Source organism: Vigna umbellata, chromosome 2 (assembly GCF_029865625.1).
Source record: "Vigna umbellata cultivar VRB3 chromosome 2, Vumbellata_1.0, whole genome shotgun sequence".
Classification (NCBI taxonomy): Eukaryota; Viridiplantae; Streptophyta; class Magnoliopsida; order Fabales; family Fabaceae; genus Vigna; species Vigna umbellata.
Window position 1 is genome coordinate 16,092,871 of NC_142166.1, and position 17,207 is coordinate 16,110,077.

Consider the following 17,207-nt stretch of genomic DNA (forward strand, 5'->3'; position numbering starts at 1 on the left):
TTTCATGTTTAATATATTTTATACATTCGAAAAAAAAATTGATGAAAAAAACATTGTAATTGTAAAATATGAAATTAAAATAATGTTAAAATTAAGTTTCAATTCTTATAAAGTACTATTAATATACACCAAATTGCTTTGATCTATATACGAAAAAAAAAATACTTTTATCCTATTCATTTTGAAAGTATCAAAACTATTAGCCAATTTTTTTCTCGAGAGAAAAGTAATTTACTTTTAAATATCAATAAAAAAAGAAATATAAGTTAAAAAATTCTGTATAACTAAAATTATTTTATGAATCAATCAATTTGTAAATATTTTTATATTATTTTTTTCAAAAAAAAATCGTTTATAGATTATTTAGTTCTCTTATAAATACTTTTAAATAAAGGGTTAAATATGTTTTTAGTCCCTAAACTATTGGCCGTTTTTGGTTTTCGTCCCTCTTCCAAAGTAAGGTACAATTTGGTCCTCATCCTTTAGAAAAACGTTCGTTTTAGTCCTCAAAATTTTGTTTTTAGTCCTCGTTTTAGTCCTCCAAACGTTTGTTTTTTCGACTAAAACGAACGTTTTTTAAAGATTGAGGACTAAATTATACCTTACTTTGGAAGAGGGACGAAAACCAGAAACCGTCAATAGTTTAGGAACTAAAAACATATTTAACCCTTAAATAAAGGTATCCAAATAAGGTTTTTCTTTTAAAAATAAGTATTTAGTAGGAACTAATTTTTAGTATAACATTTTTCATATGTAACTTCCACATGAAAATATGAAAAATTCCAAACGAAAGTGATTCATGACTAGAATTTTTAATTTAATTAAAGGTTTAGAATAAGGACCGCGTTATTCTAACAACGCTATTTTGACACAATTTTGACAACGCCACGTGTCGAATTGTGATAGGTTGAAAATGAAAAATTTTATTTTTTTAAAACCGTGTAACTGGAAGGACGTGACTTATTATTAAGTGGGATTCCGAAAATACCCCTGTCCGTTTTGGTTGGAACGAACGTTTGGTGCGTCTTCTTCGTTTTCTTTCTGTGAAACCGTGTGCTGTTCGTGGTGTTGCCGGTGGCTCCCTCCATTTCGTAAAGGTTGTCTTTTTGGTTGATGTTATAGTGCGCAATGGAACGTTTCGGTGACCATTGTCCGACGACGAAGGTAAGTGCTTTGTCGTTCCCTTTCGTTACATGGTTATTTTGGTTTGGGTTTAGATTTCGGGTTGGTATACTTTTGTTTTGGTTTTTGGGTTTAGTAGTTGTGCTTATTTTACTTTGGTTGATGCAGTTGACCGTTCGTCACTCTTTTTCGACAAAGTATATATGTACTTTGAACGAACGCTTGACAGAGGAGCATCAGTCATTGATTGCAAAGACTCCGTTTTCGTGGTTTTTAGATTTGAATGTAAATCTTGAACTAGGTAGAAATATATTGAGTGAGTTATTGGGTAAGTGGGACGACTCGAGTAGTGGTTTTTTTGTTGGAAATAAACTTGTGAATATAAATGAAAATGATTTTTATTTAGGGTTGGGATTGAGTACAGATGGTGAAAATATTAACTTGAAGGAGGAAATGGGAAACATTGAATGTGTGAAATACCTAGGGAAAGGAACAAAGGATTTGAATTCGATATACAAATTTCTAATGCGAAAACACAAGAAAAAAATCCCTTGTTCTAATTTTTGTAGCCTTTACCTATTGGTAGGGATATGTGAGATTTTATTTCCAAAACGTAGCGGAAAAGTGTTTCCCGTAATGTTTAATATTGTTGACAACTTAAGTGGTTTGGGTAGTTATTGTTGGGGTAGTCTAGTTTATCGTTTTTTGTTACGTAGTTTGTGCAAAGCTTCAGATGGCTTGAAGAAAGGCAAAGGTACAACAAACGTTTACGTGGATGGTTGTGTTTACATGCTGCAGGTAATTATTCGTTGTTGATGTAATATGTATATAGTTTGTTTATTCTTCTGTGATTTAGAACAATCTAAGATGATTTAGTTTTGTTAGGTATGGTTTTTTGAGCATTTTGTTCCACCCGAAGGTCCAATTGATAAATTTCCAAGAATATTGCATTGGATGAATAGAAGTGTTGGAGACAAATTCGTAAAACGTTGTATGGAAACAGGTTTAGTATGTCGTTTGTTATCCCAAGTTTTGTTATGTTTTTATATATTGAGTTAAGTTGTGTAGTGTGAAATATATGGTTAAATTTCAGGTTGTTGTTGATGAAGATGTTGATGTGGCTGCTTCAACCAAGGATAAGAAGGTATACAGACCAACACTAACAAGGAAGGATGGCCAAGCAAGACCAAATAAGATACAAAAAAGAAATCGAAGAGAAAGTTTTATGCGTGCCTTAGAGGAACAAGAATATCTAATTGAAGAACTTAAAAGGAGGGTTGCAGGTTTGGAGGCACAATTGGCTGAAGAGAAGGCAAAACGACAAAATAAAGATCAGGGTGGAGAAAGTGTGCCTCGTACAGAACCATCCATGAACACTGGTTTTGTATCCCCAACTGACATTGACACAAATCAACAACCTTTGAAGACGTATGTTAGGGTTGGGTCGCGCAGGCGTTACAAGGGAAGAGCACTTAGGACTCCATACACCGGAACCGTAGTGCTTAGAATAAAAATGAGTGATATTTGTATTCAGTTTATTAATGTAAACAAAGTGTAAGGATTGATATGTGTATTTGATGAATGTAAATACATTAAGAAAACAAAGTGTATTGTATTGGATATAGTTCACTGAAATAAAAATTGATATTTTGGTTTGGTCACATATTTGTATTTTGAATACCATATATTGCTGTTTCAGTGGTCTTACAGTGTAGTAGGTGATGTTAGGTGACCCCAAGCAGTGGGGAAGAACCCATTCTGAGTGGGGAAACAAGTTGGGGAAGGGCTGAGTGATGCCGCTTCAAAATACACTGCTGTAATCGTTTACACCACCCTTGTAAACGATTACGCGAGAGAAATTCGAGTTTTGTACATAAAGTTCAACTCAGGTAGTCAGTCAGGATAACGTGGGTGACCAGTGAGCAAACCAGTATTTTTGAGTGACATCTGCACATGTGTCTGTGAAGGTGGAGGTGTTTGAGTGTGGGTAGATGGTGGGGGGTGATGTCAGGTGACCCCAAGATGTGGGGAAGAACCCAATCTGAGTGGGGGGAGCAATGTGTGCAAGGGCTGAGTGATGCTGCTTCAAAATACACTGCTGTAATCGTTTACACCCCCCTTGTAAACGATTACGCGAGAGAAAAACCATATTTGTACATAAAGTTCAACGCAGGTAGTCAGTCAAGATAACGTGGGTGACCAGTGAGCAAACCAATATTTTTCAGTGAAATCTGCTCATGTGTCTGTGAAGGTGGAGGTGTTTGAGTGTTGGTAGATGGTGGGGGGTGATGTTGGCTGACCCCAAGCAGTGTGGAAGAACCCAATCTGAGTAGGGGGAGCAATGTGTGCAAAGGCTGAGTGATGCTGCTTCAAAATACACTGCTGTAATCGTTTACACCCCCCTTGTAAACGATTACGCGAGAGAAAAACCATATTTGTACATAAAGTTCAACGCAGGTAGTCAGTCAGGATAACATGGGTGACCAGTGAGCAAACCAGTATTTTTCAGTGAAATCTACACATGTGTCTGTGAAGGTGGAGGTGTTTGAGTGTTGGTAGATGGTGGAGGGTGATGTTAGCTGACCCCAAGCAGTGTGGAAGAACCCAATCTAAGTGGGGGGAGCAATGTGTGCAAGGGCTGAGTGATGCTGCTCAAAATACACTGCTGTAATCGTTTACACCCCCCTTGTAAACGATTACGCGAGAGAAAAACCATATTTGTACATAAAGTTCAACGCAGGTAGTCAGTGAGGATAACGTGGGTGACCAGTGAGCAAACCAGTATTTTTCAGTGAAATCTGCTTATGTGTCTGTGAAGGTGGAGGTGTTTGAGTGTTGGTAGATGGTGGGGGGTGATGTTAGCTGACCCCAAGCAGTGTGGAAGAACTCAATCTGAGTGGGGGGAGCAATGTGTGCAAGGGCTGAGTGATGCTGCTCAAAATACACTGCTGTAATCGTTTACACCCCCCTTGTAAACGATTACGCGAGAGCAAAACCATATTTGTACATAAAGTTCAACGCAGGTAGTCAGTGAGGATAACGTGGGTGACCAGTGAGCAAATCAGTATTTTTCAGTGAAATCTGCACATGTGTCTGTGAAGGTGGAGGTGTTTGAGTGTTGGTAGATGGTGGGGGGTGATGTTAGCTGACCCCAAGCAGTGTGGAAGAACCCAATCTGAGTGGGGAAACAAGTTGGGGAAGGGCTGAGTGATGTTGCTTCAAAATACACTGCTGTAATCGTTTACACCACCCTTGTAAACGATTACGCGAGCGAAATTCGTGTTTTGTACAAAAACTGCAACTGAGGTAGTCAGTCAGGATAACGTGGGTGACCAGTCACAAAACCAGTATTTTTCAGTGACATATGCACATGTGTCTGTGAAGGTGGAGGTGTTTGAGTGTTGGTACATGGTGGGGGTGATGTCAGGTGACCCCAAGCAGTGGGGAAGAACCCATTCTGAGTGGGGAAACAAGTTGGGGAAGGGCTGAGTGATGCTGCTTCAAAATACACTGCTGTAATCGTTTACACCCTTCTTGTAAACGATTACGCGAGAGAAATTCGTGTTTTGTACAGAAACTTCAACTGAGGTAGTGAGTGAGGATAACATGGGTGACCAGTGAGGAAACCCGTATTTTTCAGTGACCATTTGAGGCAGAAGTGCACCTGTATATGGATGGGGAGGTATTATTTGGTAAGTGTTGTTGATGTTTTACTGACAATTTGTATATTTTATGATAAATTAAACATTACAAATTAAATGACGAAGATTGACAATAAGGAACTTCATTAAATTAAAGACTTCAAATTATGAAAATAGGTACTGTCATACATAGTTTTTTTCGAATGCAGAAAATAAAGCCTAAACATCCAATTCTAAGTGTTAGGATTGTTTTGAGAAGCACTTTTGAACTGTTGCAGTTGTTCTTCAATGTTCCCAACGCACGATTGCAATGCATCAAACCTTGTAGTGATGACCATGTCCATGTTTTGAAATCTGTTTTCAAAGGCATCGAATCGAGTTTCAAACGCATCAAATCTTGTACCAACGAAGGTCTGAAGTTGTTCTATGCGGTTGATGACATTATTTAGTGTTGTAGATGAACTGCCTTGTTCATCATCTGAGCCCTGTTGATGTTGACCTTGGTGTACAGGGGGATGGGGGGCGTTGGCTTTGGGAACCCATTCTCCATCATCATTTTGCACATAATCAAATGATGATACAACTTCACTACCCATTTTTTGCTTGAACTTAACTTCTGAAATGGGATCAGTGTCAGTAGGCACTTCAAAGTGTTCCATGAAGATGGTTATCAAATGTGGATATGGCAACTTCGCGTTCTCCCTTAACGCTCTTTTCATCTTATATCTAATAAGATGTCCCCAATTAATTTGAATGGAATTTAAAAATGCCCATAGGAGCATAATATCCTCTTCGGATGCCTGACCAATATTGGTTGCACGAGGAATTAAAACTCGAGTCAGAACATAATGAAGTATCCTTGGTTGAACCTTCATGTGGCCAGCTAGTATTCTGGATTGTATGACTGCATCATCTCTACACACTAGTTGCCTTGCAGTAACAGAATCGTATTGTTCTTTCCACTCATCTACAAGTTTTCCTTCATAACAAACACCATCAGGGGGGAGATCAGTCAGTTGTTGAAAAAGATTAGGGCTAACCCTAATTTTGACACCTTTAACCTCGCTTCGAATAACCCCAGTATCTGATATTAACATGTTGCTGTAGAACACTCTCACTAATTCTGGGTGGTAATGTCTTCTTAAAGACACAAATTTAGTGAGCTCAGCTTCGGCCAAGATGTCATAGAACTGAAAGTTTTTTCCTTCAAAGTAACCGTCCTCTAGATACTTACTTTCCAAGATTTCACGATTGACGAAATGGGAGTCATATTTGTGCTTTTGCTCATCTGACGAGAAGAGGTCATTGGTAGGCGTTGGAGGTGATGACGATGGTGACGGGGTAGGACTGCGGCGGCGTCGACGTCCACCAAAGGAAGAAGATGCCTTTTGTTTCTTGGTTGCACGATCAGCCATTGAATTGTGTTTAGGGTTTTGCAGTCACAGTATTGAGGATTTGTAACAGTATTGGAGGAAAGACGTGCTAGGGCGGTTATAATCACGATTGCAATTCACACACGTTCTGTATGTAGTGATGTAAATGGGTACTTATGTGTTATCACCAGGGTTATGTAATCGATTACGACTGCGTAGTAATCGATTACAGTACTGTATCTTGCTGTCTTTATATGGTTTCCAAACATTGAACACATGGATTTCATTCACCAGCATTATGAATTACAAAAACTTAATAAATTCACAAATAAACATTGAACAAGTTGTATTCATCAACTAATGTTATCGAAATTGTTATGTACAGCTGACAACAATGACATAAATCCTAAATGACCCATTTCGGTATCTTGTGATAGTTGGATAGAGTCCGCGTGAAATTGAACATGGTCATCACGTTCAGAAACATTACATGCTGTTGTCCCCTGCAAAAACAAAATTATTAATTAGAACTATATTCATACAACTTAAAGTATTTTATCAATATTTTGAACGAAATTAATGACTGACCATATGAAGGGTGGGTGGTGTTGAAGTCTTCCTGCCTGAAGCGGACTTTCTTCTTTGGGTTCTTTTCTCAACGGTGGACTTCAACCTGTTTGTGCGTGGACGTCCTTTTCGCTTAACAGCTGCAGGACTGTGAATAACCACATCAGATGTTCCAACTGGAGTATGTGGAATTGACGTGCATGCACCAGTATCGTATCTTAGTTCGCCTGCATCACTGATGATGTTATTTGTCATCGATGAACTGAAACCAAATTTTTGACCAAGACAATGAATTTCTTTTTCCAATTCAGAAGTAGCAACCTCAGACTCACACGCAACTTCTGCAATTTCATAAAAATGTTTGCACAACATCTTGTATCTTTGCATGCGTGGGTCATTACTGGAAGTACTATACGATGCTGTTATTAGTGTGTGTCTTCTTCGGATATTTTTGCTCCAACGCTGCAAAACGTATTCTGAGGGAACACTGTATACATCTTCTTGACCAAATACCAATAGGGAATGACGACATATAATGCCTCTAAACTGAAACAGTTGGCAAGAGCAAGTGGTTGACTGTGTGAGGGGATCAAATTGAACTTTGTAAAATTTATCAGGTAAAGGATTACCTTCCCACATTCGTTCCTCTTTTATAGTGTAAGTGTTCCACAAGTCGTCCTTTAAGGTGTCTTTGATGAAACAATTCATCCTTGAACGGAACTCTGTTTGGACCTCCTCAAACTTTGCATGTGTGTATTGAACTTGAAATTGTCTCTCAATCGGTGACTGAGAGCCACATGCAATAGTGGTGTTCATGGACGAGAAGTCCGCTTCTATTTCCTTTTGGGCCTTTACTCTAACAGCATTGTCGTATTGAACCACAAATTGTTGAAGTGTGGTTGTGGAATTAATAAATCCATCAAAAAAAGCATTTATTCCCTCACTTCTCTGAGTGGTAGACATGCCTGCCCAAAATTTATTTTTCAAATAACACGGAACCCATTTATGTCTGTCTTGGTACAAATTACATAGCCATTCATTTTCCTGGATTCCATGTTTTGTAAGTAGTTCCTCCCAACCCTTTTTAAATTCTGTTGGACAACCACAATCATATATAAGCGCATGTAGTTCGCTTTTGATAGCGGCATTATTTCTATAGCCGTGGAATTTTTCAGGGAACTTCTTCAGGATGTGCCATAAACACCACCTGTGCCTCGTATTAGGAAACACTTGTTCAATAGCGTTGGCCATTGCCCTGCATTGGTCAGTTATAATGCCTTCAGGACTCTTATTACGCATGCATCTAAGCCAACATTGGAACAACCATACAAATGAGTCAGTGTCTTCCGAAGACAACAATCCACAACCAAGTAAAATGGAGTGTCCATGATGGTTAACTCCCACAAAAGGTGCAAATGGCATGTCGTACTTATTTGTTAAGTAAGTTGTGTCAAACGAAACAACATCACCAAATTCTTCACATGCAGCACGACTTCTTGCATCAGCCCAAAACACACTACATATTTTACTCCCTTCATCGAGTGCAATGTCATAGAAGAACTCGTTATTTGTATCTTTCATTGAAGAAAAGTATCGTAGGAGTGCCTGACCATCACCATCCTTACATAAAGATCTTCTGTGTTGGACAATGTAGTTTCTCGCGTCCCGCTCGACGAAGTCCATGTTTTCATAGCCCCTGGCATCGTTGACAATGCTAAGGAAACTCTTATTTAACCTAACTCCAGCATCATGGTTCACCTCCAACGTGTGTTTTGCTTGCATGCTTAACTTTCTATTCGCTGCAAAAAGGTTGGAGTTATTCGGGCAAATATCATGGTTGTGGTCCAGAACAACGGTTCTTATAAACCACTTGTCGTCCTTCTTTGCAATGGTTATCCCAGCAGGACATTGGTTAGTTTGACTTGGAAGTGTTTTGACCACAGGTTTGACGGAAGACACATATTTCCCTTCCCTTGAACAAACTAATCTCAAGTAGTAAACGTTGTTGTCTTTATCTTTTTTAGAAGTTCTAGTCCGCACGGCAAACCCACATCTAATGGCGTAGTTTGTGTAAAAGGTTCTAGCTTCAATCATTGATTCAAAACACATTTGCACTGTTGGAACCATATCCAATAAACTTTCATTACGGTCATCAACATTGTCAGTACAATCATTGACTTCATCCACATTCATTGTGTGCTTCGACATTACACCCAGCTTTAAAGATGAAGCACATCGTTTTCAGTCATAAAACTTACGAAATTTACCACTGTGTAGTGAAAAATAAAATGTACATAAACCCATTTGGAAAAACTTAAGTAATATGTACCGTGTTGGAATGGTGGTGCCCTTTAATGAAGGTCAAATGTTCCTAACCAACATCCTCTTCAACATTTACGTCCACCATAAATGAACTTCTGTGGTTCTCACCAAACTTCCCAAGCTGCCTCTATCCGTTGTCTTTAATGAAGAAGAAAGTAAGTTTTGTGGAGCTCCTTGGTTAATGGAGGGAAAAGTTAACTTTGGACGTTGATGTACGTGTTTGGTACGCCAAAGTTGATGGTTGGGCAGCTGAAGCACTAATTTGGTAACCCACGCAAACCATGCATTCAATGTTTGTCAGCATAAAGTTTCTCTCTCTCTTAACCCACAATCAATGCTTTTCACTTTGAAAGATTTCCTATCAAATCAAACATATCTCCACATTTAATGGTACTTCATTTCATCAAGTTACTTTGAAGTAACATCTCATCATTCACCTTGCCTTCTTAACGTGGTCTTTCTATTTGCACTGAAAATTTCAGCTTAATCATGGATGCATGGAAAGACCTTGTTTATGACGATGATGTCCTTGAATCGTTTTTGAAAAAATGTGATGCGTCGGCATTGCTTATACCTGGTCCTGCAGGTAACATCCAAGCAGCTTTCCTGAATAGAACGGGAACAGAACAACCCAAATCCACACAAGAATTTGCTGCTGATGTTGCTCAGGCTACTTATGAACGAGATTTCAACTCCAATGCTTGGAAATGGGCACAGATGTTTATTGAACATCACGGTACGGTACAGTCAATGAAATACACGGTTTAAACATAATTATTACTTTCACTAGTTCTAATATGTTTTCATATATTTTTTGTTATTGGAGGTCTGGTCACGGATGGCAAATTCGAAAACGTCAACTCCCTCCAAGACGCAAAATCACTAGAGGTCCTTCCATTTGTTGCTTGCATATTGAAAGATTGCAAGCCAAATGGGTTGGGAGATATGCAGTTGACTGTTAAGGTATTATTGCCTTTCCTATATTGTACAACAGTACATGTTATGGTAGATTCATAACTTATTATATGTTTGAAGGACCCAACTGCCACGATGAAGGCTTCCTTGCACAAGAAAGTTCTTGAAGATCCTCAATTTGCAGACAATATCGGAGTTGGTTCTGTTATGCTACTCAATCTTGTAACCCTTCCATTTTGTACTTAAATTGCATAATTATCTTGTTTGTCTTTCAATGTTCCTATCACTAATTTGGTGTGTACATTTAGGTCCACCCTTTCGCTACATGTCCGCAAAACTACTACCTCAATATTACGCATCGCTCTATAGTGAAGGTTTTTCCAGGTAATGTTTGTCCTCCAACAATTGACCTCGTTAAGGACACCCCAAAACCTGTCATTCGACTCCCTATGTGGGCAGAGAAGAAACTCAATGTGGATGACATCCTCTGCAAATTTGTACCTCCAGCTGACCAACCATCAACGTCCAAACAACCAGACAACCAGTAGTGGGCTTTGGATAACTGTCATATTAATATTTGAAGATGATTATAACTATGTAATGGATAACTGTAATATTCAAAACCTGCAATGTATTGTTGTTGTGAATCATGTGTACCTTAACAACTATTAATCTTGTTTTATGATGTGGTTGATTGTGTTATACAAATGTTTTGAAGTTAATTCTGTTATAAAATGCTCACTGGTCACCCACGTTATCCTGACTAACTACCTGCGTTGAACTTTATGTACAAATATGGATTTTCTCCCGCGTAATCGTTTACAAGGGGGTGTAAACGATTACAGCAGTGTATTTTGAAGCAGCATCACTCAGCCCTTCCCCAACTTGTTTCCCCACTCAGAATGGGTTCTTCCCCACTGCTTTGGGTCACCTAACATCACCCCCCACCATCTACCAACACTCAAACACCTCCACCTTCACAGACACATGTGCAGATGTCACTCAAAAATACTGGTTTGCTCACTGGTCACCCACGTTATCCTGACTGACTACCTGCGTTGAACTTTATGTACAAATATGAAATTTCTCTCGCGTAATCGTTTACCAGGGGGGTGTAAACGATTACAGCAGTGTATTTTGAAGCAGCATCAATCAGCCCTTGCACACATTGCTCCCCCCACTCAGATTGGGTTCTTCCCCACATCTTGGGGTCACCTAACATCACCCCCCACCATCTACCCACACTCAAACACCTCCACCTTCACAGACACATGTGCAGATGTCACTCAAAAATACTGGTTTGCTCACTGGTCACCCACGTTATCCTTACTGACTACCTGAGTTGAACTTTATGTACATATATGGATTTTCTCTCGCGTAACCGTTTACAACGGGGGTGTAAACGATTACAGCAGTGTATTTTGAAGCAGCATCACTCAGCCCTTCTCCAACGTGTTTCCCCACTCAGAATGGGTTCTTCCCCACTGCTTGGGGTCACCTAACATCACCCCCACCATCTACCAACACTCAAACACCTCCACCTTCACAGACACATGTGCAGATGTCACTCAAGAATACTGGTTTGCTCACTGGTCACCCACGTTATCCTGACTGACTACCTCAGTTGACGTTTCTGTATAAAACACGAATTTCTCTCGCGTAATCGTTTGCAAGGGGGGTGTAAACGATTACAGCAGTGTATTTTGAGCAGCATCACTCAGCCCTTGCACACATTGCTCCCCCCACTCAGATTGGGTTCTTCCACACTGCTTGGGGTCAGCTAACATCACCCCCCACCATGTACCAACACTGAAACACCTCCACCTTCACAGACACATGTGCAGATTTCACTGAGAATTACTGGTTTGCTCACTGGTCACCCACGTTATCCTGACTGACTACCTCAGTTGAAGTTTCTGTACAAAACTCGAATTTCTCTCGCGTAATCGTTTACAAGGGGGTGTAAACGATTACAGCAGTGTATTTTGAAGCAGCATCACTCAGCGCTTCCCCAACTTGTTTCCCCACTCAGATTGGGTTCTTCCACACTGCTTGGGGTCACCTAACATCACCCCCCACCATCTACCAACACTCAAACACCTCCACCTTCACAGACACATGTGCAGATTTCACTCAAAAATACTGGTTTGCTATCCTGACTGACTACCTGAGTTGAACTTTATGTACAAAACTCGAATTTCTCTCGCGTAATCGTTTACAAGGGTGGTGTAAACGATTACAGCAGTGTATTTTGAAGCAGCATCACTCAGCCCTTCCCCAACTTGTTTCCCCACTCAGAATGGGTTCTTCCCCACTACTTGGGGTCACCTAACATCACCCCCACCATCTACCAACACTCAAACACCTCCACCTTCACAGACACATGTGCAGATGTCACATAAAAATACTGGTTTTGTCACTGGTCACTCACGTTATCCTGACTGACTACCTGAGTTGAACTTTATGTACAAATATGAATTTTCTCTCGCGTAATCGTTTACAAGGGGGGTGTAAACGATTACAGGAGCCTCTTTTGTGTACAAAACACACAGTATTGTCCCGTAACTCTTTACTAACCCACTGTAAACGATTATAATTTCCTTTTTTCACCACCCGAACTCAGAACTTCGTCAACTCCCTTGCAATAACCACCCTTAATTTCACTTATTAAACCTTCGCTTACTATTCAAATACTTATTACAAAGGTGCGTGATTTTTTCAATAAAACATTTATTCATTAAAACAAACACAACGTCAAAACAATTGAATTCAAATTCCAACCAATAATCTTATTACATAAACAATGTCTACATTATCAACTTCCATTATATAAACATGTTGTGTTACAAGAACAAATTTTTCCATGGGTAACCAATCCTAAAAAATGCCATATAGCTCTAGGGCTTCCATTTGTCTTATGTTCTCGTTGTCCAGGATCCAGTCACATACATACTTCTTTCTGATCCCAAGCAGGTCCTCCTGAAACCAACAATTTCCCCATTACAAACCAACACATGTGATAATCTTAACAAACACAATTGCTACTTACGGTTGTATATTGGGGCATGCTTTTTCCGTTCTATTTGTCATCTCCATCCCAAATTTCCATTGCTTTCAACATTATCACTCCACAATCATGCCTTAAATAATATAGCCACCACATTAAATTAATGATCAACATTTATTGAACACAACACAATATAATACAGTAGTACAATTGAAAAAACATACAGGTTTGGTTGGGATGAGATATTTGCTTGTTTAACAGTTAAAGGAGCAATACTACCTTTCGGTCTATTCATCAACAGGCAAAAAAACCGTGCCATATTTTCAGCCTAGAAGTAAACAATTACAAAAAAAGCTTCAACAATACAGTGTAATCTAACAATCACAGGGTCATCAACAATGAAAACTGTAGAATCTTACAACAGCTGTGTCTATCCTTTTCCGGTCTCTGATCCCCTTACCCAATGAGTCAATCACAAATATCTCTAATGAACTCAATTTCACTGAATAACACCACCAGTGATCATCGTGGACAAATGGCATAAACAACTACAAACAGTCAAAAAAATATAAATAAGACATTTCCGATCCAAAACTACATAAATATTGCACATTAAAGGTTACTCACAAAGTCAGCTGTGCCAAAGTCTCCAAGTCCAAAATGATCGCAACGCAGATAACTGTTATAGTTATGAAGCGTGAATACATGACGATTTTGGGGACGTTTCCTATAATCTGTAAGAATATGGTGCTGTGGACAATTTCAAAATCATCAATCAAAAATCAATCAAAAAAACTTTATTCATCTTCATCAAAAATACAATATCAAATTTTAGTTACCGAGTATAGTGGACTAAAATGAATCCTCTTAACAACACCGCACAACCTTTTCTCAAAGTACATAAACATGGTACAAGCAAATAACACCACCTACACAATAAAAAAATTCCACTTTACTAACATAAACTACAACATCAAACACAAAGAAATGTAAGAATACTAACCATGTTATCAACGTATTTCATCGGGGCCAAAGTGTAAAATGAAGTCGTGCTCAAGGTTTGCCCAATTATCTCGCTTACAACCCTAAACATATAAATATTAGTCAATCACATTGAAAACATATTGGCCAACCACAACTACAGTTCACACCAAATACCTGTATATAGTGATCTCTCTGACGCTTACTGCTCTATACAATTGGTCTACATCAACAGTGGTCCTTGGATCCCCAGCAAAACTGCGCAATGGGGGGATAACCAATGGGACGACCTCAGGTTGGACTTCATCACCATCATCGTCGATTTCAATACAAACAATTTTTTCATCACTTCTTGAAACTATCTCATCTTCATATGAGGTTTTATCCTCCCCTCTTGCTTCCGTATCTGCACCTAGAGGGTCATCAACTGCATTACCATCACCACCAACTTCAGGCTCTTGGTCACCCCCAACTTCAGGTGCTTCATCAACTCCGCCACCAACTTCTTCATCACTACCACATGCATCTTTTTCGGTAAAGATTGGAGTTTCACAAATCTCAATTAACTCCCTAGTAAGAACTCCAATCTTGGCATTCAATGCTCTGAGTTCTTCATTGTTTTTCCTCAATCTCTCCTCGGCACCTACTTCCCATGTGCCGTCATCAGAGCTTTCGTCATCATCTTCCTCAACCTTGGATCCTTCAGCGCTGCATCCTTCACTCATCCCTCCCTCATCCATGTCGAAAGCTGCACGGATTTTCGGCCGATGACGATCCTCCTTACTTACATACCACTCCAGATTTAACTGCACCATTATCACACAACATATTTTCACAAATAAGACAATCAATTTTTACATAAATAATCACAAAAGTCAAAGCACTTACATCTCCGGTCTTAAATATATGTTCAATTTTTTCAGTGCTTGCTTTATATGGGAACCATCGCATTATGCACGGGAAAAACCTGTGTGAAGCATGACCATGCAAAGAAAGTCTTTCAACCGCCCAAGCCTACAATATCATAATATTATTTCATCAAACCTAATTGACAATGTTCTTCACTACATAAAAATAATCAACTATAAATCATGTTACCTGCAACACTGCCACATTGCCACTAAGAGTGAGTGACTGCGCGATATCTCCTGTCATAATTTTCTTCTTACATTTATTTAAATTCTGTACAATATGATTATGTACACCGGTGCACCAATCGTATAGACACAAACTGTCTAAGTCATCTAACACTGCAAAAGGCATGTTACAAACACGCCTTGATTTCCTAGGAAAATAAAAAACAACCAAACAAACTAATATATATAACCTACATACTACATCAACATCAATGTCATTATCATGCACAATTACATTAAACATGTCCGTCAAATCCTTCAAACTGATACTTTTTGATTTGAACATTTCACCAACCATTCCAACAACTACTTCATCAAACGGAATCTCTAAACCACCTCTTTCTAAACCTAGGCTCATTAACACATCAATAACTGAAAAGGGCACCAATTGTTGACTCACTCTAAAACTATTATCATGCCCGGCCCACCTACAAACCATAACCTTCAGTAATTTCAAATTCACCTCCACAGGGTTATTAATATTCAAACACCACATAAATGGAGTCATCCTAATGCGCTCCACATGACACTTTTGTAGTAAACGATTCATTTCAATAATGATCGATGAGTCCATCGAGATAAGAAGTCGCCACTACAAAAAAATGATTATAACTTGATTAAAAACTACAATTCATACGATAATAAATAATCTATAATAAATTAATTATAATTTTTCTTACACTTCGGTTTTTCCCTTCCATTGAAACTGCCCTAACAAAATAACAATCCACACTCATTATATCATTAAGGTTAATGAAACAGCAAAAACGATATGTAAAACAGAATGTCAGGGCTTGGCCAATTTAACTTACCACAGTAACGACAATGGTCCACGGCCTGCACACAAAACTAACCACACACAGCAGTAACCACACACAAAACTGCACCCGCCTTCCAACCACAAAGCGAGAGAATAACAAAAGGTCAAGCTGGAGGACGGAGCCGAGTACGGAGACACAAAAAACAACGAACTTTTAAGATGGAGGAGAGAGCGAGGACAGAGACACAGACGAGAACGAACGTTTGAGATGGAGGAGAGAGGAGAAGAAGGAATGGTGCGAACGTTACGCCAAAATTAAACCGCCAAACGCAAAATGAAAAATTTACAAATCTTCTTCCAAAAATACCCCTCCGCCTCATGTTCTCTTCCTCATTTTCTTTCACTTTATTCGGCCAATAGGAAGACGACACCTGGCGTTGTTAGATTGTTGTCAAAATTCCGTTGTCAACATAACATTTTCCTTAGAATAATATGCTTTCAAGGTTAAGCGATAACTTTATAGTGAATGGTTAATTTTATTTATTTGATGAACCTAAGAAGTCGTTAATAATATATATATATATATATATATATATATATATATATATATATATATATATATATATATATATATATATATATTCTTAAGTTTGGACGTTGTGTTTTATTAGTGAAAAATGTATGATGTAGTTATTATATTTCATTATTTTTTTAATGAAGAAATTAAGATAATGAAAAGGTAATTCTTAGAGAAAAAAGAAATCAACATATGATTTCTATTCAGTGTTAAAAGTATCATGTTTTATATGAAATATGGTGTTTTAAATAAATAACGAATCATATAAAATACAAATATTTCATTTGTCAAATGATACAATAATGTCCACTTTTATTTTTATGTTTGATATAACATAGATATGCTCACTTTGCAGTCAAAAACAACTTGAACTCTAGCCAAAAACTACTTTAAGAAAGCAATAAAATATGAAACACAAAGTTACCTAGCTCACTTTGCACTTTGTAGTCAAGGCAACTTTGTGACTTCAGAAAGAAATAGAAAACAGAACTCAAAATCCGGAAACGATATGCAACTAAGAAAAATGTATTTTTAACAATTGTTTTTGACAACTTTTTTACAATCGCTTATGTGGTAGCTCATTATTGGTCCATTTCAAATATGCGGACCAATAAAATAGTGACACATAGTCTATTGTCAAAAAATTGTTAAAAAAAGTTGTTAATGTATCACGATCCTTTTTGTAAAGCTAGAATTCTAGCCTTGTATATGCTTAGCTATCTAAGAAACCAACAAAAATTACAAATTATTTTAGGTCACTTTGATTATCTAAAACTAGTCAACCTATGTACAAATTATTTTAACAA

The 17,207-nt window shown here is 38.3% G+C and overlaps 2 protein-coding genes across 2 annotated transcripts; both read right to left on the reverse strand.

Annotated features, from left to right (window-relative positions):
* Nucleotides 1–6,489: 6,489 nt before the first annotated feature.
* LOC148203504 (protein FAR1-RELATED SEQUENCE 5-like) lies at nt 6,490–8,911 on the reverse strand. Its single transcript, XM_088107624.1, has 2 exons — nt 6,725–8,911; nt 6,490–6,639 (listed from the first exon to the last, which is right to left on the reverse strand). The coding sequence occupies exons 1-2, from the start codon at nt 8,909–8,911 to the stop codon at nt 6,490–6,492; spliced, it is 2,337 nt and encodes a 778-aa protein (XP_087963750.1).
* A 5,181-nt stretch (nt 8,912–14,092) lies between these two features.
* Nucleotides 14,093–15,083, reverse strand: LOC148203505 (uncharacterized). Its single transcript, XM_088106998.1, has 3 exons — nt 15,027–15,083; nt 14,817–14,942; nt 14,093–14,734 (listed from the first exon to the last, which is right to left on the reverse strand). The coding sequence occupies exons 1-3, from the start codon at nt 15,081–15,083 to the stop codon at nt 14,093–14,095; spliced, it is 825 nt and encodes a 274-aa protein (XP_087963124.1).
* Nucleotides 15,084–17,207: the final 2,124 nt, after the last annotated feature.

Excerpts from the sequence above, each read along its gene's own strand:
- LOC148203504 (XM_088107624.1), bottom strand. The coding sequence starts at position 8,911 with ATGTCGAAGCACACAATGAATGTGGATGAAGTCAATGATTGTACTGAC. Across the intron at positions 6,640-6,724 it reads CACCACCCACCCTTCATATG|GGGACAACAGCATGTAATGT; the intron begins GTCAGTCATTAA and ends TTGTTTTTGCAG.
- LOC148203505 (XM_088106998.1), bottom strand. The coding sequence starts at position 15,083 with ATGACAGGAGATATCGCGCAGTCACTCACTCTTAGTGGCAATGTGGCA. Across the intron at positions 14,943-15,026 it reads GCAATGTGGCAGTGTTGCAG|GCTTGGGCGGTTGAAAGACT; the intron begins GTAACATGATTT and ends ATGATATTGTAG. Across the intron at positions 14,735-14,816 it reads ATATATTTAAGACCGGAGAT|TTAAATCTGGAGTGGTATGT; the intron begins GTAAGTGCTTTG and ends ATAATGGTGCAG.